Consider the following 27,222-nt stretch of genomic DNA (forward strand, 5'->3'; position numbering starts at 1 on the left):
AAGCAAAGGGGGAGATAACTCATACAGAAAACTGGATTCAGAAAACTGTGAGGCGTGGTCTCCTGGCCTGTATGCTTAACAGTGACAAGACACAGAAACATTACAGGCTCTGTTTTGTCAACAGCATCTCATGTCTGGATTTTTCAGGCCTTGCGTCCCTGTGAAGGGCACACTTTGTGAATCTAGCTCTCCAGTCTTCCTCTCAGCTCTGGGTCCTAGATGCCTAACAGGGTAGTCTGGCTAGTTTGATGTTACAAGAATTTTAGTTATTCTGAATTAATTTTTAAGGATTTTTAAGTAATTGAACACAGTCCCTTCTAGCAGTAGGAGTGAGAGGAAGGAGTGGAGAGAAGAGATTTTTAAGAAGGAAACGATTGTCCGAAGTCTGTACCTAGTTGGGTGTTTACCCTTTAACTACATAGCTGGCTGAGTCCACTGACTATAATTACAGCTCTTGATTACTGTTACTCTTTCCTGGGCATCTTTGGGATAAATTATAGGATCCTTTTATCCTGAAATAAAGATGTTCCTTTTCCATGGTCTAGTCTAAATGTTTAAATCATATGGGAAGAGAAAGAGAATCCACTCAACTGACCTGATGCAAATGAACGTTTGAATGACTTTAACCAGTTCAGGGTTTGGTGAGATATTCAGATCTTTTCCTCTCCTCTTCCCCATAGCCTTTATTTACTTTATTGTTTTCCTTTCAGCCGAGATTTAACTGTATCTGTGATGCTGGGTGGACAACGCTGCCAAATGGTATCTCCTGCACAGAGGACAAAGATGAATGCAGCCTCCAGCCTTCACCGTGTTCAGAACAGGCACAGTGTTTCAATACACAGGGTTCCTTCTACTGTGGGGCCTGCCCAACAGGTACCTCCTTAGGGACACATGCTAGGCTTGAATACCATACAGACAAGGTACCAGAATCAACTTCCCTCTACCACTGATCATTTTTCCAGAGGTGCCTAAACCTACCTGCATGTCCTACTCAAGAGCATCTTAATGCTAGAACAGGTCTCCAGAGTTGGAGATTTGCTAGGCAGTGTGCCAGCATCCAACTTTAGGCCATAATTAGATGTGGTAAGAGAGTTATTTTCATTGTAAATAGGAGAAGTTGAGGCTTAGAAAGACTAAATAACTTCTCCATGTACACAAAGCTTATTCGAGGCCAGATCTAAATCCACATCTGCCTGGCCCTGGATCTGAGGTGAGCTGCAGAGTAAGCCACGACTCTGTCAACCAAGGCACATGTGCACCTTGAGCTGCATTTAGAGACTTGTAGTTTAACGGGTGCTTGCACGGTGTTGGTTTAGAACTAGCAAAGCTAAGGAGAAGAAAGTCCTCCCCTCTTGCATCTCAGGGGCAAAAGTCACACGTAGCTGAATTCTCGAAGGTAATTTATGATGCCAGTCCTTAAACAGTAGATATCAGAGAAAACAAATGGCTTAAATTAGAGAATGGGTAGTGTGTGCTTGCTTTTTCATTTTCTTATTCGAAGAAAACAAAGAGAAACAAAACTTAAGAATTGAAAGCAAAAATTTTCATTTTTGTCTTTAATCATTCTATTTTTCCTGAATCTTAAAGGCACTATATGTTTGTTATAAATGTTAGGTACTACAAGCATATCTGTAAAAAAGCAGAGCATAGTAATATGTCTTCTTACTGTGAGAACCATCATTAGGGCTAGACTGCATGTCTCTCAGATCCTTGTGTACTCAACCTAACCATGCTCAGACATGATCATTTCCTTAAGTCAGTTTATCAAGGATACCCCACTTAGTCCCAACATTATAAGTATGCTAAAGGGTGAAGATATTTAAACATGAGTATTATTATTATAATGAATCACGAGAGTAATACTAACATTATAACTGGCTACAATAGAATATTTAAAGATTTCTTTTCACCTTTAATCTCACCCTTCACTTTACTTTTGCCAATATAGGCACAGTTTTCAGCAAGTCATTCCTGCAGATTACTAGTATGACTGCAACTCTTCATAATGTTCTATAATTTGTTGTATACACTTAAACTATGCATGAGAAAATTCTCTCAATGTTTGTATTGGCAGATGTACGAATGTGCATATGTATGGGCATTTCTAAAATTACTTTTAAAATTCAATGCCGTAGATGAGTCTTGAGGTGCTCAACTGTTTTGATTGTCCTTATAAGCAATGCTTCGGTAGATCTTCTAATGTATTTTGTAATATGTGGATGATTTTATCTACAAAGAACACATTTCAAGAAGTAAAATTACTTAAAAAGGAATTTATTTTTAAAAATTAATGAATGTTGCCAGACCTCATTCCAAACTGGTTTTAATTAACATCCAATCAACAGTCTGCAAGTGAGCCCCATTTATCTAACACTTCATCAGAATTAGATTCTATGCATTTAAAGTAAATGTTGGACTACCGGTTAGAGATATCTCATTTTAATCTATAGTTTTGTGTATTTTATTCATCAGTTTGAATTATTCTTTACAATATTATTTTATTTATTTATTTGGGTTGGGGAGTGAATGCCATAGCATGCCTTTAGAGGTCAGAGGACAAATTGGAGTTAGCTCTCTCCTACCATGTGAGTCCCAAGCATTGAACTTAGATGATCATGCTTAATGGAAAGCATCATTACCCACTGAGCCATGTTGCCAACCCAGAATGATTTTGTGTATGTCTCAACTATCTGTAGTTCTTCCTTGTTGAGTTGTTAAGTGCTAATCTTTTAATCAATATTTTTTCTAGGTTGGCAAGGAAATGGTTACCAATGCCAGGATATCAACGAATGTGAGATCAACAATGGTGGCTGTTCCCAGACTCCACTGGTCCCCTGCCTGAACACTCCTGGATCATTCACCTGTGGGAACTGTCCAGCAGGTACTACATCAGGCTTCCTGATGCCGTCACAAGGCAATGCCCTTGAAATAGAATCTTTGCTCACTTTAAAATTATTTCTTTTTTTCCCATTTTTATTAGTTATTTTCTTTATTTACATTTCAAATTTTATCCCCTTTCCTCATTTCCCCTCCGAAAACTCCCCAACCCTCCTACCCCTGCTCACTAACCCACCTACTCCCACTTCCCTGTCCTGGCATTTCCCTACACTGGGGCATCAAGGCTTCACAAGACCAAGGGCCTCTCCTCCCATTGATATCCCATAAGGCCATCCTCTGCTACATACTCAGCTGAAGCCCTGAGTCCCTCCTTGTGTACTCTTTAGTTAGTTGTTTAGTTCCTGGGAGCTCTGGGGGTACTGGTTGGTTCATATTGCTGTTCTTCTTATGGCTCTGCAACCCCCTTGGGTCCTTTCTCTAGTTCCTCCATTGGGGACCTTGTGCTCAGGCCAATGGATGGCTGTGAGCCTCCACTTCTGTATTTGTCAGGCACTGGCAGAGCCTCTCAGGAGACAGCTATATCAGGCCTCTGTCAGCAAACATTTGTTGGCATCCACAATAGTGTCTGGGTTTGGTAACTGTATATGGGATGGATCCCCAGGTGGGACAGTCACTGGATGACCTTTCCTTCAGTTTCTGCTCCACACTTTGTCTGTGTATCTCCTCCTATGGTTATTTTGATCCCCCTTCTAAGAAGGACCAAAGTATCCACACTGTGTCTTCCTTCTTCTTGAGCCTTCATGTGGTCTGTGAATTGTATCTTGGGTATTCCGAGCTTCTGGGCTAATATCCACTTATCAGTGAGTGCATAGCTTTGTGTTCTTTTGTGATTGGGTTACCTCATTCAGATCCAACATGTAATAAGGACACATGCTCCACTATGTTCATAGCAGCCTTATTTATAATAGCCAGAAGCTGGAAAGAACCCAGATGTCCCTCAACAGACGAATGGATACAGAAAATGTGGTACATTTACACAGTGGAGTACTACTCAGCAATTAAAAATTATGAATTCATGAAGGTCTTAGGCAAATGGATGGAACTAGAAAATACCATCCTGAGTGAGGTAACCCAATCACAAAATGATTTCTAAGAAAAAAAAAAAAAAGGAATGGTCTAGGATGCCTAACTTACAGTGTAGATTCAGCATGCAATAGGGCAGCAAAGTAAGAAAGAGACAGAAAACAGTGTCAGCAGCAAACAGCACGAAAACACAGACCTGGGAAATGCTTCTGTGAGAATCTTTAGATCCATCACTCTGTTGTGCTCATACATGTATATTCATTTAATATATGCACTTGTGGACCGTGTCCACAGATAAGGCTTACAAACATGATACATGTTAGTTTCTTTTTTTCTTCTGGAAAGAGGTCATTCTGGCTGTCCTCTAGTTCAAATAAAACTAGTCTCCAAGAACTTCAGAGAGTTCTAAGCATTAAATGAATATATATACACATACACACACACACACATATATAAAACCAAAGGGGGGTCAATAATTTTTTTTTTTTTGAGACAGGGTTTCTCTGTGTAGCCCTGGCTGTCCTGGAACTCACTCTGTAGACCAGGCTGACCTTGAACTCAGAAATCCTCCTGCCTCTGCCTCCCGAGTGCTGGGATTAAAGGTGTGCACCACCACAGCCCGACTCAGGTCAATAATTTTTTATACAGTATATTCCAATAATGTTTTATCCTCCCTCAAGTCCTCCCAGTTATTTTAATAACATGAAGAATGGTACTTTAGACATCTGTAATAAATCACCCCCAAGAACATTAGTCAGTGAAATTAAGGTGTGTCAATTTAGAGCCTGCCATTTCTATGACACCTCACACTTGCAAGCTTACACATATGTACACGCACATACATATGTGCGCGCACACACACACACACACACAGACACATCTTCACACATATATGTATGCACACACAAAGCCACTGTGCTGTTTTATGAGTTCTTTTAACCATGTCCTACTGATTGACTCTGTGGAGTTTCATATCTCTATCTACTTGGCTCTTCAGAGTTGGTTACCTGGTGTCTTAGTCAGGGTTTCTATTCCTGCACAAACATCATGACTAAGAAGCAGTTGGCGAGGAAAGAGTTTATTCAGCTTACATTTCCACACTGCTGTTCATCATCAAAGGAAGTAGGACTGGAATTCAAGCAGGTCAGGAAGCAGGAGCTGATGCAGAGGCCAAGGAGGGATGTTCTTTACTGGTTTGCTTTCACTGGCTTACTCAGCTTGCTCTCTTATAGAACCCAAGACTACCATCCCAGGGATGGTACCATCCACAAGGGGCCCTCTCCCTTGATCACTAATTGAGAAAATGCCTTACAGCAGGATCTCATGGAGGCACTTCCCCAACTGAAGCTCCTTTCTCTGTGGTAACTCCAGCCTGTGTCAAGTTGACACACAAAACCAGCCAGTACCCCGGGATTCTAATCTTAGACAGTCATGGTCTTTTTCCCGTATTCTTGACCTTGTTTCTCACCCTCTGCTGTGCTTTGGTCAGGTTTCAGTGGTGATGGGAGAGTGTGCACCCCCTTGGACATCTGCTCGATCCATAATGGAGGCTGCCATCCAGACGCAACCTGTTCCTCCTCTTCTGTTCTAGGTAATGGCTCACCCGCATTGGTCCTTGGATGTTTCATGCAAACCCTCTTTTCTGTACAATTTCATATTCTAAACAAGAAATTATTCTGGAAATTTCAGGGGGGGGGCGTTGCACAGTCTCACTCTGTAGCCTTGAAATCATATAATCCTCCTGCCTCAGACTCTCAAGTACTCATGTTATAGGCAGGAGCTACCATTCATAACTCTCAAAATCGTTATCTTGATCCTCAAAAAAACTAACTGATCCCAAAAACCTACATATATTTAAATTCGATAGTGTAGTTACTCTTGAGTGATCTTCTTTGACTAAACGTTGTTTCCAATAATAATTAAGCCAAATAGTCAATAATGACTTTAGCAAACAGAATGGAGAAAGGGAAGAAGGACATATCACCTTCTTTTATAACTCTTATTTCTGTGCCATTGACTAGAGTTGTGCCATTTGGCTACAGCTGGCAACAGAGAACATATAGCATTTATTTCAGGCATCATGGATCCAGCCGGAAAAAAAAAAGTTTACTTCTAGGAAAGGACTAATGAATCCAGGATGGTCTCACTGTGTAGTTGTTGTGGTACCACATAAACAAGCTCCAGGTCATGTGTGCCGTAACACATCTTCCCGAGAATTGTCTCATTGCAAGTCCCAGTCAACAGCTCGTGCAATGTTTATGTGCCCCAGCTCTGACAATCACAGCTACTATTTTTTTTTTTGTCTTGATTGGTTTTATAGCTAACAGTTAGTTTCTTAGTCCTTTTAAAGCCTGTGTTTTTGTTGCTATTGAACAATAATGTTTTCAGTTGTACTTCTCAGCTTTCTATTTCTCATATACACTGCCCATTTGCTTTCTTTTGAGTTTGCCACCTTTGATTTTACAGAGGAAACCATCTTCCCCATCTGTTTTGTGTTTTGCAACACTTTGTTCACAGCATGTCATTCTCTGGATTTTGTACTAGTATTTTCTATTTAGAGGTGAGAGACCAAAATCTTTTAAATTCAGACTCAGTTTTAGAGAACCTGACCTAAGTTTGAACTCAGGTAAATTAACAGGCTGGTACATAGCATTAGTTTCCAAGTTATCCCCCAACAAACTAGCTCCAGTCTCTAGGTTAACCCTCAATAGGACCAGCATCTCCAGGTTATTCTCTCAACAAACCTGTACCCCACTTCCAGGTTACAAGCCCACCCCCTGCCTAATGATCACCATTGCAGAGAGAAGCAGAATTTAAGTTTATGATGTGACTCCCAGCACCAGCCAATTATGTTAAAGGCAATAGGAACTTCCCAATTAGCTGCTTGTATTCTCAACCCTGATTGATGCCTACTATAAAACCTTGCCTGACAGACATTTGGGGCCCACCACCACCAAAACCATCCACTTGGTGGTGCATTGGGGTTGGGTCAAGCTAGCTTGAATAGAATAAAGACCCTGCTGTGAGTTGCATCAGATGGGCTCCTGTCTGTTTTTTTTTAAGAGTTGGGGGTCATCACTAACACTTCCCTAGCACAAGAGAAGCTTAAGAAATTTATTGCCGAAGAGTAAGTCAAAGTTCTTCTTCTTCTTCTTCTTCTTCTTCTTCTTCTTCTTCTTCTTCTTCTTCTTCTTCTTCTTCTACTCCTCCTCCTCCTCCTCCTCCTCCTCTTCTCCTAACCTCCTTGTGAGAAGGGACTTTCCTATTGAACTCTTCACAGATCATCTAGTCATGTTCCTCTTACATTTTCTCCTGATACATCAGGATCTTTGACAGTCTTAGAATTTATTGGTCACTTGTGTACCAAAAGAAAACCTAGATGATTTCCATCCAAATGGTTAGACTCAACCTCATCCATTAAATAATACAACACATTTCTTGATGTTTCAAAATTTCATTTTTATTAATGCATCCTTAATGTGCATGCATTGATGAGAATATATACATGTGCACAGGTGTATACCTACATGGTTGTATAGATCACACACATATGAGTGACCAAATGTTCAGGAAGCGTTTAACAGAGCAGTGATGTGGTCAAGAGAGGCATTCCTCAGATTCCTCAAATCCCATTTGATTTCTCCTTTGGTCTCATATGCCTCCTATCTGATGATGGTCAAGACATCCCATGCCTCTACACTCCACCTCTCCCTTGTGAACTCTGGGCAGTAGTAGCTTGAGTAATAGTCAGCTTGAGAGACCAAAATGAAACAGACAGATATGAATAGTTACATTTTATGCACAGGAACTGGTCGTATATTACATGGTGTGAAGTAGCATTTCATGTTCTTTAACGATTATCATGGCAGCCTGTGACTTTGCCTGAGGAATGGCAGCAGATATCCAGGCAAAGCATAGCCGGTCTGAGTCTCCTTACACCATTTCCCTTCAGTAAATACTTTAAAAGAGATAGATAAAAGAATGCAATTTTATGCACTCCTTTATGGAGAAATGATTCCTATATGTCTTACTTTCAAATCTTGCAAGCACTATGGCCGAAGGACATAAAAACACCACTATCCATTTATGCTGCAAATTTGTCATGTTAAATAATTTATTCCAATCGAATACTTCAGTGAGATTTTCTATGCATTTTCATTAATATTTGCTGGTGGAGGAACGTGTTTACATTCATCATCATATTAATTTTCATGCATTATTCCAGCTCTTTTATTTTATTTTTTTTTTCTTATAAAAACAACATTTAATTAGGGCTGACTTACAGGTTCAGAGGTTCAGTTCATTATCATCAAAGTGGGAGCATGGCAGCATCCAGGCTGTCATGGCTCAGGCAGAGCTGAGGGTTCTATGTCTTCATCCAAAGGCTGCTAGTAGAAGACTGACTTCCAGGCAACTAGGGTGAGGATCTTAAGCCCACACCCACAGTGACACACCTACTCCAACCAGGTCACACCTATTCCAACAAGGCCACACCTCCAAATGGTGCTACTCCCTGGCCCAAGAATATACAAACCATTATATTCCACTCCCTGGCCCCCATAGACTTGTTCAAACACATGAGTCTATGGGGGTCATACTTAAACATAGCATAATGCAAAATGCATTTAGTACAACTTTTAAAGTCCTTATAGTCTATAGCAGTCTCAACAGTATTAGAAGTCCAAAATTCAAGGTCTCTTCTGAGATTCATTCAATCACTTAACTGTAATCCCCAAAGAAAGACAGAAAACCAACTGGGCAAACTCCAAACTCTGCATCTCCATGGCTGATGTCAAAGCGGTCTTCAGATTCCACTCCTTTTTCATCTTTGTTGACTGCAACAAACTGCTTTCTCCTGGGCTAGTTCCACTCCCTGTTAGCAGCTTTCCTCAGCATGTATCCCATGGCTCTGGCATCTTTAACATCTTTGGGTCTCCAAGGCAATTTCAATGTTACAGCTTCTTGTTTCAGTGTCTGGGATTCCACTTGATCTTTTGGACTCCTCCTAAGGGTTGGCATCACTTCTCCAGCTCTGCTCTCTGTAGCACTCTAAGCTCAGGTTGATCCACTCCACTATGGCTTCTGTTCTTGGTGATCATCCCATGGTACTGACATCTCCAATACACTGGGGTGTTCCACTCCAACTAGGCTTCACCAATAGCCTCTCATAGGCTCTCTTCAGGGTGCCAAGCCTCAAATCCTTTGCATGACCCCTTCAGTCCTGGGCCATCAACTACAGCTGAGGCTGCACCTTCACCAATGGCCTTCCATTGGCTCTCACAGTGCCAAGCCTCAGCTGCTCTTCATAACCCCTTCATGCTTTCAAAACCAGTACCACCTTAGTGACTCTTTCCCATTACCAAGTACAGTCCAGCTCTTTTATAGTGATGACAGCAATGTATTTCTGCAGTGACATGGTGACCTTCAGCAATTAGGGAATCTGAAAATCTCTGGATGTTGTATTTAGTGGAAATTCCTAAAATATTAAAGGAGGTATTTGTTCTAGGCATTACAGAATAAAACTGAAAATCCTGGATGTTTTAGTATTATTTTTAGCTTCTAACTCACTTGTAATTATTAATGGTACTAGAAGATTCAATCATTTTTAAAAATTGACCAACTTCTTTTTCCAACTACTTATTTGGTCTTTCCTTGAATTTTGTAACATGGAAGCTTAGAATAAAACATTAAAGAAGCATTGGTGTTTCTATTTTGTTTATTGTGTTACTGTATTATTTTAATCTGTAGTTTCATCACAAAATTCCCTCGAATGCCTCAAATTCATTTTTTTTCAGTGGAATTGGACTTAGGTGAAATCTGCATATACCCGTGTCTGGAACACGAGACCTGCCCGTTTAGTGCTAATCCTTGCTATCACTGGTACCAGGCCTTAAAGTTTCTCTTGAATTTTCACATTCTAACTGTGTCTCCTTGGGCAGGACAGTCTTTATGTGCTTGATTTTTATCTGTAAAGATGTAAATATTTATAGCAGAATCCATTTATAGGATTATCGGGAGAATTGAGCAATCTACCTCTGTATGTGTAGACACAGGTCTATATTGCTTGCAACATCTGTTTATAGGGTTATAGATAGGATTGAGCAATCTCTGTATGTGTAGACACAGATATAATTGCTTGAGACAGATACTGCTGCCATAAAATTTTATTCTGTACTAAAGATCCCTTTCTGACGAAGAAGTGCCATTTCCCATTTCATATTTCCTTCTTATTTGTACATAACCTTAGATCATCTGTTACATGAGAGCATGATTGCAAACTTATATAAGAAATCAGAAACATCTAATGCTTTGTTTTACAATAAAATGGGAAAAACAGAGATTTTAATCATTTCTCCTCTTGCTTTGTCTTGGCTGCCCATAGGAGAAAATGCACTTGAAGTTGGTGGATTCTTATCTGGACACTAGAATTGAATTTCATGACTGCCTCTGAACCAAGAATACCTACACTTACACATCCATTTTTATTTCTGAACAGGGTCTTTCTTGCCTGTCTGCACCTGTCCTCCGGGATATACAGGAAATGGTTACGGGTCTAATGGATGTGTACGCCTCAGTAATATGTGCTCAAGACACCCATGTGTAAATGGACAGTGCATTGTGAGTCTTGCTCCTTTTAGGGAGATTAAAAACTTGCAAACAACTAATCATAGATTCACCATTTTATTTCATATGATTCTTAAGTTAGGGTTTTTGTTTGTTTGTTTGTTTGTTTGTTTTTGCTTGTTTTGTTTTGTTTGGGGGAGGTTCTCTCTCTCTCTCTCTCTCTCTCTCTCTCTCTCTCTCTCTCTCTCTCTCTCTCTCTCTCTCTCTCCAGGTTGGCCTCAAACTCAAAGATTCACATACCCCTGCCCCCTGAGCTCTGGGATTAAAGGCATGTATCACCAGCACCCAGGCACCAAGTTTAAAGATAATGATTCAAGCTTTATGCTAAGGTTTCTGATTCTCAGATTAGAGATTGGTAGGAACTTTGGTTCCCAGGAAAACCAATAAGCCAATCAATTGATTTTTTTTAAAGATTTATTTATAGTTTGATATGTGTATGACCTTGCGTGGACTTGTGTGCACCATCTGTATGGAGATTCCTGCTGAGTTAAGAGAGTGTTGGGTATCATACAACTAGAATTATAGGCAGTTGCAAGCTGTCAGATATGGGTACTGGGTTCTGCATCCTGGTCCTCTAAAATGCAGCAAGCCCTTCAAAATATGAGCTCTATCTTTTGCCCCCCATTTAGTTGTCTTGTTTTTTTTTAATCAATGATTTTCAAACTAGTAAGCAAAACCTATAGTTTTATGGAAATAAACATGACTATTTATACTCAGTAATAAATGATTTTGTCAATTGGAAAATACACAGTATAGTTCAATTCCTGTTAAATATATACCTTACATTGTCACTTCTTTTCATGATTTGGGTTGATTCTCTTATATTTTCTGTCCATTTGATTTGTAGTATGGCGTTTTCTTTTCGTCTTAGGAAACAGTATCAAGTTATTTCTGTAAGTGTGACTCAGGCTGGTTTGGACAGAACTGTACAGAAAACATTAATGAGTGTGTGAGCAACCCCTGTTTGAATGGAGGCACCTGTATTGATGGTGTCAATGGCTTCACCTGCGACTGCACGAGCTCCTGGACTGGCTATTACTGTCAGACTCCCCAGGCAGGTAAGGAAGACATTCCTTCAACCACAGATGCTCCTAGCTTAGGGGTATCATCGTCCAATAGACTTTTTGCGTGTTTGACAATGTAATCTGATTTCTTCACCAGTTTACATGCTGACAAGTAGATTTCTCCTTGCAGAAATAGCATAGAATCCACGAAGTGGTATTTGTAAACCTCATTTTCAACAGGAAACATTTTTCTTCAGAAATATTGTGAATATTTTCCATGTTCTGTATATTCTTTCATAATGTACCATATACTGAGGAATTTGCCTTTCAGGTTTCTTAGAGGGCTGCTTTCTTCGTGGCAGGCATCTAGTGCTCATAGGACCCTAACTCATCATTCTCCCACTTACTGATACTTTGCCTGGTTAATCAAGGTATTTATTGTCATTTATTGTCAATGAGCAGCCTTCATTCTATCCATATCACTATGTATTTCTCTAGTTCCATAGAGATATTCACACTTCAGCCAGGTTAAATTCCTTTCTCATTTGCCATCCAGATGCATCTGTTCCTTAGATACCACACTCAACTCTTCATCCAAGTCTACTCTACCAGCTGCAAGCTCTCTCTTCTTACTCCTGTTTTCAGATCAGTGCATTGATTGAGGTCTTACCACATGCTTAGGACAATGATAGAAATATAAAAGCAGAAAACACCTCCTCTACTTATCTACTCCCTATGTAGTCAAGGAACTGAGACTACCTTGAGGCAGCAGAAGGTGGCATTAAATGGCAGAACTGATGCTGTAATTGACTCATGTGGCGTAAAGCCTGGTCTATCATGGCAGTGGCCAAGGACGATGAAGGAATCGATTGAAGTTTGGAGAAAATGTGTTGGGAGTGAAGTGGACCGTGGATGCAGAAAGGAGGGAGGAGGCTTGATGTCAGCACAAAGGGACCAGAGAAGAGGGGGCTGGAGGAGCCTACTCTCTTCCTTTCAATAATCTATGAAAACCATAATTCATCTTTTTTATTTTTGCAGCTTGTGGAGGGATCCTCTCAGGGACACAAGGAACCTTTGCCTACCAGAGCCCGAATGATACCTATGTCCACAACGTGAACTGTTTCTGGGTTGTCAGAACCGATGAGGAAAAGGTAAACATAGTAACCCTTGTCTATGAGCAGATCTCTCGCGTACATTCAAAACGACGATACATATGACATGTATGTGCATGCGTGTACACTCAGAGAAAGTGCGGATGAGAGTTCCACGGTCACATATTGGGCACTTTCTATGTGCAGGGCTTTGGACTATATACTTTGTTTTATCTTTCTCTAACTCCATACAAACTCTTTGAAATGAACAACATATTTATTTTACAGTTGAGATAACAGGAAGTAAGAGAAGGGTTGGGGTTTTCATCTTTTAATACTACCTAGCTTATAAAAGGAACAGATGAATTTTCAAATCAAGTTTGGTTCTAGAGTCTCTCCATCCTCCCCCCCCCCCACTCCTTCCCACCCCTTGCCTAGCCATCTCAGCCATCTCTTATTGCAGTTAATGAAGGATTCCCAACATTGGTTGTCTAGCTGTAGGCCCGTAGTAAATCTGTTAAACTGTGCTGTTACTGCAAATGCTGCAAATGTAGGATTTGAAGATGATCACTGACCCTAGTGGGTTGTCATGTAGTGGGGGCAACTGATATTAAGATGGCTTCCTATGTAGTAGCCACTCTGTGCCAGGTACCATATGCCTCATATACTTCAGTATACTTTAAATTCAAGTTAAAAATTATTTTTAATGTGTGTGTAAATGGAGCCTAAATTGTTTGAAACATTTGTCCAGATATGTGTGCTCTTTAAATGGCACGTGGTTTTTAAGAAATTTAACCTCAAGACAACTGACTCCAAAGTTCATGACTCTGAGTCACTACATGAAGAACTAAAACTAACATCTGAGCCCATGATTTTTTTCATCATTCCTGAACTTTCAGATTTCTAAAGTACTTGTTTTCCAAGCAATTCTCAGACTTAAAGTGGTATGCCTTAATAGTTAAAATTTCAACGGGAAAATAGTTAATTTTTTTTCCCTTGAAATCTTAACTTTCCCCAGCAAACTAATGTTATAGAGGACATTGTGCAAGAGTCAAAAATATTATTTCCTGTAAAGAAGGACAACCAGTTGTAGCTTGGTAATTACATAATTTATTCTATTGTGAATAAATTCCAAAAAAGTTTCCCACTGGGTCTGTTGTGTGAATTTCCTTCCTTCCATTTAGTTCTAGTGAATTCTATTTCCTGACATTGAAAATTTATTTTTCCAAGGAAAAGATGCTGTGAAAAATCTTTATATGTTTATTACCATTTTAAAGAAAATTCATCCTTTTTTTTTTGGTGATACAATTTTACATAGTCTTTTTGCCATAAGATATAATAGAAAACATAAACAACTAATTAACATTTATTTGATTCCCATTTAAAATTCTTCAAGTAGAAAATAATTAAATTTTTTTCCATTAAGATAAATAGCATTTCCAAAAGTCCCCAGAGACTTTTTCATATTTCTCTATGAATTATAGTTTGGATTGAATGATTTTAAAGTAGAATTACTATCCATGTTGGTGAGCAACTACAGATTGGTGGCTGTCTCTCTTTGTGTGAGTACTTATTAGCTAAGCTTCTGCATTAACATGGAAGTGTTTTCATGTTCTTCCAGGTTCTGCATATTACCTTCACGTTTTTTGATTTAGAATCAGCCAGCAATTGTCCCCGGGAGTACCTTCAGATTCATGATGGAGACTCCTCTGCAGATTTCCCACTTGGTAGATACTGTGGCTCCACGCCCCCGCAGGGGGTCCACAGCAGTGCCAACTCTCTCTATTTCCATCTCTACTCAGAATACATAAAACGTGGGAGAGGCTTTACCGCACGGTGGGAAGCGAAGCTACCAGGTAAGTAGGAAATGAAGAGCAAGCAGAACGTTCATGATGTTAGGACATGTTTGGAGACTACAAACAATGCAACATTTTAAATAGTCATTGTTTGTCTAAATAGTCAAGAACAAATAATTTAAAAATGAGTTTGATTTTTGATTTCAAGGACAGAAAAACTAGGGTGTATTGCAAAGCTAGAATGCATGATTAGTAATGGGGCCCTTATAAAATTACTGGACAGAATTGGGGGATTGTTTTAACATACTATTTGTATTGATTGTTTCAGAGCTTAATACAATTTATTTTGATTTCATTTACTCCCTCTCTTCCCCCTAATTCCTTCCAGATCCGTTCTTATCTCAGTCAACTTCATGTTGTTTTTTTCTCTTCTGGTTTTGAATACTTCACCAAGTTCAATTTGTGCTTTCCACATTCCTAGAGGTCCAAGGACCTGTACACAAGCTGGGCCAGAGGGACAAGCTGCCTGTGTGCCCAGTGCTTCTCAGGTGGGGAAAGCAGCTCCTCAGAGCGAGCTGGCTAGCTAGCCTAAGAAAAGCCACCAACTCCAGGTTCATGTGAGAGGCCTCACCTCCATCTGTAAGAAGATGTGAGATTGAGAAAGGCAGCTGAAGCCACCCCCCAGCCTCTGCATACACATACACTCATGCACGTGACATACACACATGCAACAAAACACCTTTGAATGTATGCACTGAAGTGAAGCGTTTTACTCTATTTTATTTTCATCCATAGGTTCAAATGTGTGTTTTTATTAGTATTCAGTTTGATATACTTTCCCATCTGTATTTATGTTTCTCGTGTAGTGAGAAAAACCATGTATTTTGTAGTAATTGGACGTGGCTGTCTATATATGACAACTTAGTCAATTTGGTTGGTAGTGCTGTGCAAATGTGTCATTTCTCCAGAGACTTAAGACACTGTTCTCCACTGATGACATGTTTACTTTTTCCAACTTGGGCACTGAGGTAGCAAGCTATGAGTATAGACTTTATTAATTTTGTTCAGACGACTTTGCTTAATATATTTTATTTAATTTTCCTTTCCTAATTATTTCGAATATTTATTGTCCTTTTTTGTTCAGTGTATATTGAGGATGCATAAGATCTACTCTCTTAATTTAGGTGAAATCAGTTATTGGTTGGTTACCCCTACATGCTTGGTGCCACCATTGTCCTAGCAGGCAGGATAGCACTGTAGGTCAAAGCATTTGTGGCCAGGCTGACATTTACATTTCTCTTTTGGTAGTGTGTACAGTGCCTTCCTGTACTAAAGATGACCGAACATAGGGATATGGGCTCTATGTAGGCACCAGCTCAACTTCTTCCTGTTCAATTTGTTGTGTAGGTGTTGTCTCTAACAATGGGGTCTTGTTTGGGAGTGTTTGGGCCTCCCATGGGACCTTGACCTTCAACTCACTTAGATGTAACCCAATCCTGCTTCTACAAGCTTCATTTGGTGACAAAATAGATGCTCAGCTGGGACTGTCTTCACTCCATTACTTGATTTCATTTAGATCTCCTTTGTGTGTGTGTGTGTGTGTGTGTGTGTGTGTGTGTGTGTGTGTGTGTGTGTGTTTAGGAAGCTTCTACTGTACTAGGCTTCTATACTACCCCTCAAAAAGCACTTAATTTTAGCTATCTCTTCTTGCATTCCCTCCTCATCCACCTCTCATTTGCTACTCCTGTTCTAGCCGCTGCCCCTCCCATCACCCATGTAGAACTGTCTACTCTATTTCCCCTTTGTAAGGAGATGTATCTGTACGCCCTAGTCCCTTACTCTATACCTAACCTCTGTGCTTCTATGAATTGTAGCTTATCATTGATATAACAGCTAATATCATATCTATCATGGATTTTATTTTTCTATTGAAAACATAGTCAATTTTTTGTCAAATTTCCCCTCTAAGTCTCACTACCGTTACTATGGAGTCTTTGTTCGGAAGCCCCAGTATCAGAGTATTTCTGGCTGTGCTCAGAGTGACTTGTTTATTATTGTCTACTTTTCCCAACTTGGGCTTAATAACTGTATCATGAACAGAGCATCACAATTAACGTGTTATAAGGTCTCTGGGTTGTATTCTCAAAACAGCTTTGTATTAACAGGGAGTTACGTTACTGATGGATTGCTTGGATCCAACTGATGCTGGAATTGAGAAGGGTGTGTCAAAGTTCCATGATTCCTAAGAACATGGTTCTTACTGTTCTAGCATGGGCTTTCTGAACCTTCAGTTCTTTTCAGAATTTTCACAAAACTCTTACCCTTCTCACTGGGTCTATGATAACAGCAAGGTTATTCATTCCCTTCAACCTTGGCATTCCCTGGATCCATGCAACTGCTTGCTTACATAGTATGTTGCTCTGCAATTTTGAATACTTGAGAAGCTTCAAATTCTGGGGTTTTGTTGACTTAAGCTAGCAGAAGTATTACTGTCTCCCTTGTTTATTTCCGTACCATGTGAAGTTGCACATGGGAAGATTTCCAGAATAAGCCCAGGATTCAGCTCATAAGCTTTTCCATTGCTCAAAGAGCACAGTACAGTGTTATTTGCTCCTTAATACCCCCCAAAGTAACAATAAGCAATTATTCTAACACCAAGAAATAAGCATTGTTGAAGTTTATTTGTTAAAGAAACTAGTTATGTGTTCTACACTTCATCCACATTTCTGGATTGTGCTGTTTGCATCTCATGTGCCCTTTATCATGTTGTAAACTGGTGCTTGGATCAAAAGGTCTATTAAGTTTTTTTTTTCTTTCTTGCCAAGGTATTCACTTTTGGTAGCACATCATATCTTCTTTTTCTCTATTATTACTTCTGGATTGATCAGATTGGTGATGTTCTCATTCCAAAGCATCCCTTTTGTGCTTTCTGCAGTGGCTTTTTGTTTTTAGCAGCTCTTAGATTCATAGGAACCCACAAAATAATGAGAGTATAAGTGTATCATTTACTATCTATGTATCTATCTATGTATCTATGTATCTATCTATGTATCTATGTATCTATGTATCTATCTATCTATCTATCTATCTATCTATCTATCTATCTATCTATCTATCTGTCTATCTATTATCTATCTATCTATCGTCTGTCTGTCTATCATCTCAGGTAATCAAAAGGCTTATAAATTCACTACATCAGGTATTTGCTTACAGGTAGATCCTAGAGGATGTGTCAATTTGATGCAAACTTGCATCACCTGGAAAAGGACCTTCAGTTGAGGAACTGCCCCTTTCAGAGTAGCCTCTATACCTACAGGCTACTTATGCTTAAATGAGGCATTTTCTTAATTGGTAATTGAGGAAGCAGGGAGGGCCTCTCCTACTGTGGGTGGTATCATTCCTAGGCAGATCATCCTATTTGTGTAAAAAAAATCTGGCGGAGCAAGTCATGGAGAGCAAGCCAGAAAGCAACACTCCTCCTGGGTCTCTGATGTTTCATTTCCTGCCTTCAGGTTCCTGCTTTGAGTTCCTTTATGATGACTGTCACCTGTCACCTGCAAGCCAAATAGATCCAATCTGTCCCTTGGTTGTTCTTGCTCAGTATTTATGAGAGGAACAGGAAGCAGACTAGGAGAGAGGAAATGCATGATACATTTTTAATTTGTTCCCTTTTTGTTGGTATTTGAGTTAATGACTTGTTTCCCTGGGATTCTTCAAAATGATTAATTTCATTTTGGTTTGTTTTTCATAAATTAGTATACTTGATAAGAGCTGACATTTAAAAAGATATTTTAGATTCTTTAAAAATTCCCAGCACTCGGGAGGCAGAGGCAGGTGGATTTCTGAGTTCGAGGCCAGCCTGGTCTACAGAGTGAGTTCCAGGAGAGCCAGGGCTACACAGAGAAACCCTGTCTCAAAACAAACAAACAAACAAACAAACAAACAACAAAAACAAACCAAAAAAATGTTCTTTTTTCATGTTTTTTTTTTTTTTCTACTTAGTTTCTGAGTCTGTTTGCTTAGACTCCAGTGACTTCTGAATGTTGATTTGCTTTCTGGTTTGAAAGGATGTTCCAGGCCCTTCCACAGTTTGATGGCTTCAGCAGTGCAAATAGCTGCTTCCAGAGAGAGCTGTCATGTCCTATGGAAAACGGACTTTAACTCCTACATCTGGGTGCTACAACTGATTTCTGTTGCAGGGTCTCTGAACAGAAGTAGAAAACATCGTTTTAATATTATTATTAAGGGAGCTTAATAATGTTATTATTAAGAAGTTAAGGTTTATTTTTCCTTGACATTTATGGCTCTTTTCTCCTGCACAAAAACCAGGATTCCCATTAGTGTACAACATTAGTGTATCACTTCAGGATTTGATCCTACAAATTTTCCTAAGATCAATGGCAATATTATCTCTAATAACATAATTGAAAACTACTTAATGTTTTGTTGCTGGTGTTATATACTTTATGTACATTTTGCATGGGACACATTGGTACACATCTATAGTCCCAGCACTCAGGAAGTAGAGGGCAAGAAGATTACAAGTCCCAAATCTGTATGATATGCATAACATGGCCCCATCTAATTAGTAATAAAAAAAACTAAAGGCATATTGTTTTGAGTAGGATCACAGGGTATTAAAGTCACACGTTTCCAGTATTCACATTTAATTTTTCAGTTCACTGAAATTATTTCCTCTTATTTGTGATTTTAGAGATTCCCTCTTAAATTGGTCAATACATGTCATTTTATAATTGTGTAAGATGTATGCACAGTGCTAAAGCCCTCATAAGAACATTATGCATTTTTAAAATGTCTAGTTTCCATTCCTGACTCTTCTATCCTGCTATCTGCTATAAGTAGATGGTTTGTAAAATTAGCTTTACACTTATATCGCCAATAATCATATAGGCTAATATTTTCCCTTCTCAGATAAGAAGCAGTATTCCCTATGTGGAGGGGTTTACTTGTCCTCCCTGGGCCTGGGGACTGCATCAAAGCTTGAACGGAGCACAGCATTACATAGATGTGTCCTGGCCTGTTAAACCATATATTGATGTGCTCTTGACCTGTTTCTTCTACCATTTTGGAATTCTAAATTTTATGGCAAAAAATACCTTGCATGTTAGCCTTATTCCAACTTTCCCACTGTGCCTTTGGGATTGTTTGGTCAACCGCATGCATGGTATTTTATGTGTTATATTTCTTCTGCAGTGTTCAGAACATCCTGTGTTTTTATAACAGTGTGGGACAGTGACTACTTCACAGCCAGCCTAATAGTTTGTTTTTAACATTCTGGACTCTTGACTTTGAGAGTCAAGAAACCTTATCTCAGTGGTAGCAGAGATGCTGGACATCTTTCTATGTGTGCAAAAGATGCTGGGATCTTTTCAGTGTACTCTCTCTTCATATTACTCTTCTTTTTTGAAAATTTCTATATTATGGATGGTAACTTAGATATTACACTTACATTTGATCTTTTAAAATTTTACATTGATTATATTATTTTATAAATTTAAAAGTTTTATACTGATAATAGACTTCTAAGTTAAGTTTTAAAAATGTACTTCTCTCTGATCTTGGATGTTCCCTGCTAGGTTCAATGAAAACCATGAAACTAATTGTTTTGGGTTTTCCTTTGGTAACAAATCTTTGGCTTAGTGTGTGTGGTTTTATGAATATCAAACATATTTAAAATGTCATCTTAGTTTTATTTCTTTCTTAAGGTATATTTAACAAAGTCTTGATTAGTTGGTGTTTCTGCTTTTTGATTCTACTGTAACCTTTATTACAAATGACCAAAAATTCTCCACTAAATAAATGTGAATATTATAGGGAAACAGTTCTTATAGACGTTTCTAGTCATTGTTCAGCCACATAGGGAGTTGTATAGTGCACTGGGACTGGCATCTGGAAGTACAGGCCTAGCATCTGGAAGCACTGGGGCCCGGTTCACTGCTGTACTTGCTTCATTCCTGGTACAGTGGCTTAATCGCCATGTACATTTACTTATAAAAAAGAACAACATATTTATTTTATAGTTTTTTTTTGTTTTGTTTTGTTTTGTTTTTGGATTTTTCGAGACAGGGTTTCTCTGTGTAGCCCTGGCTGCCCTGGAACTCACTCTGTAGACAAGGCTGCCCTCAAACTCAAAAATCCTCCTGCCTCTGCCTCCCAAGTGCTGGGATTAAAGGCATGTGCCACCACGCCTGGCTTATTTTATAGTTTTTATATCATAAAATTTATGTATGATTTATATGTTATAAAACTATTTTGTAATTATATAATTTGTATAAGTTTAATAATTTATTACAGCATAAGAAAAACTTTCTTAAAAGAAATTTATAGCTGGGTGTGGTGGTGCATACCTTTGATCTCAGCACTTGGGAGGCAGAGCCAGGAGAATTTCTGAGTTCGAGGCCAGCCTGGTCTACAGAGTGAGTTCCATGACAGCCAGGGCTACACAGAGAAACCCAAACCAAAAAGGAAGAAAAAAACAAAAGAAAAAAAAAAAGAAAAGAAAAGAGATCTATATGTGATCCTTAACTATTTTAAAATATAAAGTATTCTGGTTTATTGAAAGATGTAGGGGCTCACAGAAGTTCCAGGGTTTTTTTTTTTTAATTTTTAAAGTTGCTATATAAAAACTAATCTTTTCAGGGTAAGGGACTGAATCTGTTCTCCCATTATTTATGTCCAGAAGGGTCAGCTCTGTGTCTTAAATCACATAACTGTATGATGCTCTGAGGCATAGAGTTCCTACATGGGGGACTTGCTTACATACCAGTTGGTACTAACTTTATAGACATGAAACTGGGCAGCTTGAAGTACTGTGTAACTTATGAGGATATCCTAAAGTTTTCATAGTCATGTTAATGAAGCTTGCCTTCTGACCACAGAGTCTGTGAGAATCATGGAACTTTAGCCCACATATGAATTTAGTAATTTTTGTCTCTTCTTTCAGAGTGTGGTGGCATACTGACTGGTAATTATGGTTCTATTACATCTCCGGGGTACCCTGGAAACTACCCCCCAGGAAGAGATTGTGTCTGGAACATTCTAGCCAGTCCTGGCTCCTTGATAACATTTACCTTTGGCACCTTGAGCCTGGAGAGCCACAATGACTGCAGTAAAGACTATTTGGAGGTAAAAACAAATAAACAAACAACAAAAAGAACAACTGAAAGCCCCCACATTTAGATAGGGTTTGATAGAGTGTAATTAGCACTCAGGACACTGTGGTTAATGACGCTCATGGATGGCCCTCCTATGTTACCAATGCTTAAGCAGCTGATGTTAAATCTCTACTCTACTGAGTGTGGAAGAGCTTGCCTTGCATCCCCCTGTCTCTTACTGGAAATTCAGACTCCTGGAGTAATAATAAAACCTAGCAATGCTTGTCTTTTTCAATACAGATTTTGATTTTTAGTTTTCCAAGACAAGCCCTCAAGATATCACACCACTTGACTCTAGGGGGCCATAATGGTTCTCTAGGAAGTGGTTGTCAGTGTTGAATCTGACTAGAAAATGTTGACAATTACCCTTGGGAGGAGGGGAGTCAGTCCCCTCTATTCCATTAGCAAAAGGTTAAGATATGGAAGAGGAAAGGGGCCATTACATTCACATCTCATGCACAATTAGATACATCAAACATGTGGTTCTGCATTTGAGGACTGGAAAGGTCACCAAGGAGATTATTTCTAAGGTAGCTCCTCCACTTTTGCCACTGTAAATCTCAGTACCCCACAACAGTGCCAAAGAGACAGTGAACCTTTCTGAGTCCATTAGAGAAGGATGAAGTGCTGTGGAATTATTCATAAAGGATGAAGGATGCAGCTGTCATGCAGGTCTCCGAAGTTGAAGTCATTAGTCATTAGCAGCGGTAATAATGAATTTGAAACCTTTGGGAATGACTCAAATATCAGTTTCTCCTTGGAAAGTCTTAGCAAAATATCCTTTTAAAAGTTGACAGTAAAAAGTGAGTTATTGTGAAATTAATATTCAATAAAGCATATCAAATTAAGATTAAAGCCTTTAATTCTTACATATTAATTTCTGAATAGCATATTATAGAAAGTATCAATCACCTGGACAATATTGAACTCCCTCTCATTTCTCATCAGGGTATCAAGGAACTAGTTACAAGTAAAAAATAAAGTAACACTGCCTTATAAATTTGCTGCCAATGGAAAAATTGATTTGAGTAAAAGAAGTTGACCATAGGAGAATATTCTCTGGTTTATTCACTCCTTGGTGCTCTACGGAGTATAGAGTTTTACAATTGTGTCAGAATTGTAGAGTGCTCATGTGATTTATTGAACACATAAAAAGTCAACCAGGGTCTTTAAGGGCTGGAGATTACAAGAGACACTGGGTTTAATCCTCAGTCCTATGAAAACGGAGAGCAAGGGGGACAGGAAGACAGGGGCAGAGGAGGAGCAGAGAGGAGGAACACATCATAGACTGGAGGTTATATCATGGATTGGTTGGGTAGGTGAGATGACTTGGCTTCAGCAAGCCCGAAGACCTGAATTTGATGACCTAATCTCACAGTAGAAGATAAAAACTGTTTCCTGAATATTGTCCTCTGACCTCCACAAGAACTCCCTCCCTACAAGTACGTATGTGTATATGCATATATCCATATATATATATATATATATATATATATATATGTATATCCATACCTATAATACATGCTCACAAGCATATACACACAGAATTCACCCACATGAGCACATAGAAAAGGAGTTTGTAAGGTCACGCTGTCAGCATGCAGTATGTACTGTGTGCAGTGCTAGATGACAGTCACAGGGTTGCTCTTTAAAGGCAGCTCTATGCTCCATCTTTCCCATCTGTATCTCCCTGCATATCCCGTGTACCCACACAAGTTGCAGGTCAGTTCACATCACTACAACCCATTCTTCCATTTCCTTTGAAATACTCATTTTCTTCTTCTAAATTACCAGGATTTCTTTACTTTGGGGGAGGGAGAAGCATGAAAGAAAACAATTGAGTTTTACATCATCCTAAGAAAAATCCAAAGTATGTATTCAACCCCAGAGTTGAAATTTCAGCAGAAGATGAGACATCTGACAGGACTGTGAGGACACATTCTTTACTGAACACAGACTGTGAATTTGTATTAATATGTATATGACAGAAAGGCATCCTTCACTTGTAAATAATAGTTTGTTAAACCAGCACTTTGGGTTGCCCTGCCTTGCTACCATACTTAAGTGACAGATTTTCTGAAGCTTGTGTCTCAATTGGCTTGGTTAATGAGAACCTGACTACTTTCAACTTAATGACTTGTGGTTTTTTGTTGTTGTTGTTGTTGTTGTTGTTTTAGATTCGAGATGGTCCTTTCCATCATGACCCCATTCTTGGGAAATTCTGTACTTCTCTGTCTACCCCACCACTCCAGACTACAGGTCCCGCAGCAAGAATTCATTTCCATTCTGACTCCGAGACTAGTGACAAAGGCTTCCACATCACCTATCTAACGACACCATGTAAGTAATCTGCCCACTGAGGACTGACTCCAACTTGGGAGTGTGATGCTATTCTCACAGGTGCTTGTCTTGGCCATGCCTAAGCTGAAGGCTTTCTGAGGTTAGTGACACACCTTCATGAGTATTTCTTACACCACCTCAGATTCAGTATCTTCAGAACATTAGATACTACAATACTCCTTAACCCTTCAACTATGCGATCAACACTATGATGGAGACCAGAGGCACCTAAAATTAACTAATTCAGAACCTCAGTTCTCTAGTGGTCTTTGCTGTTTTGTTGCATGCAAGATTGTTCATGGGAACAGCATAGTCTGTTTGAAAAACATTGGCTTCATTTTTGGATCAAGTCCAGTGCACAGAAGCCAACATCCAGGAAAATATTGTTCCCGTTACTAGAGCTCACTCCCATACACGTCACTATGATACTCTCAGTTCCATTCATACCTTGGAACAAAGGACAGCAATGAAGTAGTGCATGTTTTTCATTTGAGTGAGTTAGAGAAGTTTGGTTTTGACACCTATTATTGTGTTGTAGAGAGGATTCCTTGTAAGTCTCTGTATTAGGAAAAATAATAAGCAGACCACCCCCTCGTCCCTTCTCCCTCTGCTTTGGCTTCAGTTTGAACACACAGTCAGTGTTGGTAATTCCTACAGCTGTAAGTACTATTAATGGTGACATGCTGCTCTTCTATACCCCCTCTCATTCAATATTCTTCTTTTATATAGTTATATATGTTATTCAGCCACAATATTTTATAAAGTGACTTAAATCTTTATGGAATGAAGCAAAGCACTAATGTTCTTAAAAAGCAATTTACAGAAGAGAGTCATAGATTGGGCAGTTCAATCACATCTCTGTATCCACTTCTTTGGTCTCTGCGGGGATATGCTGAATATATATAAAACTGGAAATCCTTGTAGTGGGTGGCATGGGCTCATATAGGGTGGAACAAGCAGGGTGGGTAGGGAGGAGCTAAAGTTTTGAAAATTGAACATAATGTACAGAGGTCAGCCAGATGCTATCCTCATGACCATTCTTTCCTTCCTTTGTTCTCTTCAGCTGATCTGTACTGTGGTGGGAATTACACAGACACGGAGGGTGAGCTCATCCTTCCTCCCTTGACTGGACCTTTCAGTCACAGCAGACAGTGTGTCTATCTCATCTCACAACCCCAAGGAGAGCAAATAGTTATCAACTTCACCCACGTGGAGCTGGAGAGCCAGAGGGGCTGTTCTCACACTTACATCGAGGTAACCTTTCTATTCAGTTACCCTTGGGGGACACTCATTACAATTTTCATGTTCTGTGGAGTGGTGGTCTTCAAATGGCTGTCAAGCCAGGTGCATCTAGATCACCAGAGAGCTTGTCAGAAGTGCTTGCCTTTGCTCAGCATCACTGCACATGCTGAGGGTGGGAAGTCAAAGCAGAGAGTAAAAGAGCAAGAGTTCTCAGAGGATCTAAAAGAATCTGTCTAAAACAGACCTAAGAAGGTGAAACAGCAAGAGCTTCAAAATGGAGGCAGCAAAGTGATAAAAGGAAAGTGGAAGCTAGAAACTTAAGAGAAGGGCTATATCCCAATCTGTTCAACGGAGCTCTTAATCACTAAGGCACATGCGCATGAGTAAACCTAACTAGATTTATTGATGGGATTAGGGCTTCAGAGAGGTTTTCTAGAGCAATTTTGTATGTCAGACATCATAACCTAGAGAGAGTCCAATATTTGCCCATGGCTCCCAGTTAGTCTTGACACAGGCATGTCCTTTAAATTATTATGGGAGGGGATCACAAAACTGGCACTCAGTAACTTCATTTTGTAAAGCAGAGTGGCTGAATATTTTGTAGTTATAATGGAACTTGGTTAATAATTTAGTTCTTATTTTAGTTCTGTTGTTAGATGTCTATATAACTTCAGGCAATTCTTTGAGTATTCAGTTCCTTCTTCAGTTGGGTATCTTACCTTTAATTTATCCTTCGTGAGAATAAAATCCAGGAAAGGACAAAACATTATACAAATGTAAGTTTTCCTAGACCAAATTTTTTTCTCTTGTCTACATCATACCAGTTCAAAATCAGCTAAAAGACTCTACTGTAGCTATCTATACACCTACTTACATTCTGATGTGTGCACAGCTTCATAAGGTATTGATGAAAATTATAGAAGATTGCTATCTTAAACAAAACCACCCATTCACACATATTCATGTATAAACTCACACATGCACACATATATTCATTCACAGACAGACAGACACATATACATGCACTCACACACACACACACACACACACACACACACACACCCCTCCACTAAAGTTTCTCCTTCTAAAATTACATTTTGCCCATGGTCAGTGTAATATGGCTAAAGAATGATGAGGTCAAAGAGAGATTAATTTTTAGTTCATTTGTTCTTGCCTAAGAAATCTTTTAAATTGTATAGAACAGTATTATAGATGTGACAAAAGTCATCTTTCCACAATAGAAGACAGTGTCTCATTAATATTTTATAAGTGTCTCAAGCAATCAAAACTACCGTGAATGAAGGACACAGAAGGTAATAATAAAAGTTCAAATTTTTATTCCAGAAAATGCGAGTCTGGGATTGACTAAGAATATCTAAAGTATATGACATTAAGGCCAAGACTTGGAAGTAGGCTGTAGAGGGAAATGATTTCATACCCCCATTTATATTTTCAACCCTAGAACCTGCATTTCACTCAGGGAACTGTAAAAGAAGCATTACAGGAGAGGGTGACAGACTGGAGTGGTGTGCCTTCTAGCCAAACAGAGGTGTTTCTGGGAGAGCTCTTCCTTCTTAGAAATGTGATGCATCCTTGCACAACTTCAGAAACCATCTCTGACTAGGGTGGAAAGAGAAGGAAAGAAAGCAGACACACATACAGACAGAAGAGCTAGGATGGGGTGTGCTATACTCTCTGATGGAGAAACTGCGGCACCCCAGAAGCTTAGCTTACTAATTATATTCAGTTGAGTGGAGAGGCAGGGTTCTTGCATACAACTTAACAAGAAGCTGAGATACTACTTACAGACAAACAAGGAAACAGAACTGTTGTATATAAATGAACAAGGAGACGGGTTTAGCTGGCTTCAGTAGGAGCAATCACCATAGGAGAGGAGTCTTCAGGCCATAGATGCCCACAGGGAGAAAGGCATGGTGAACATTTCCCACACACACTGTCAACATCTGCACACAGGGCATAGGAAGGCTTTGAGCCTCATCCCAGGGGAAAGCTTTGATATTTTCTCGTG

General features: G+C 39.3%; 1 protein-coding gene across 1 annotated transcript in view; it reads left to right on the forward strand.

The window, feature by feature from the left end:
- The window catches only part of Cubn (cubilin), a 222,434-nt gene that overhangs the window by 19,325 nt on the left and 175,887 nt on the right, over positions 1 to 27,222 (forward strand). Inside the window, exons 8-17 of the mRNA XM_021155681.3 lie at positions 711 to 873; positions 2,750 to 2,881; positions 5,411 to 5,512; positions 10,418 to 10,539; positions 11,417 to 11,603; positions 12,588 to 12,700; positions 14,262 to 14,496; positions 21,401 to 21,582; positions 23,789 to 23,951; positions 25,015 to 25,205. Of these exons, the coding sequence (XP_021011340.1) occupies positions 711 to 873; positions 2,750 to 2,881; positions 5,411 to 5,512; positions 10,418 to 10,539; positions 11,417 to 11,603; positions 12,588 to 12,700; positions 14,262 to 14,496; positions 21,401 to 21,582; positions 23,789 to 23,951; positions 25,015 to 25,205 (1,590 nt within the window). The remainder of the gene's footprint in view (positions 1 to 710; positions 874 to 2,749; positions 2,882 to 5,410; positions 5,513 to 10,417; positions 10,540 to 11,416; positions 11,604 to 12,587; positions 12,701 to 14,261; positions 14,497 to 21,400; positions 21,583 to 23,788; positions 23,952 to 25,014; positions 25,206 to 27,222) is intronic.

The sequence above is a fragment of the Mus caroli genome, unplaced genomic scaffold (genome assembly GCF_978045245.1).
Source record: "Mus caroli unplaced genomic scaffold, Mus_caroli_1 scaffold_2, whole genome shotgun sequence".
Lineage (NCBI taxonomy): Eukaryota > Metazoa > Chordata > Mammalia > Rodentia > Muridae > Mus > Mus caroli.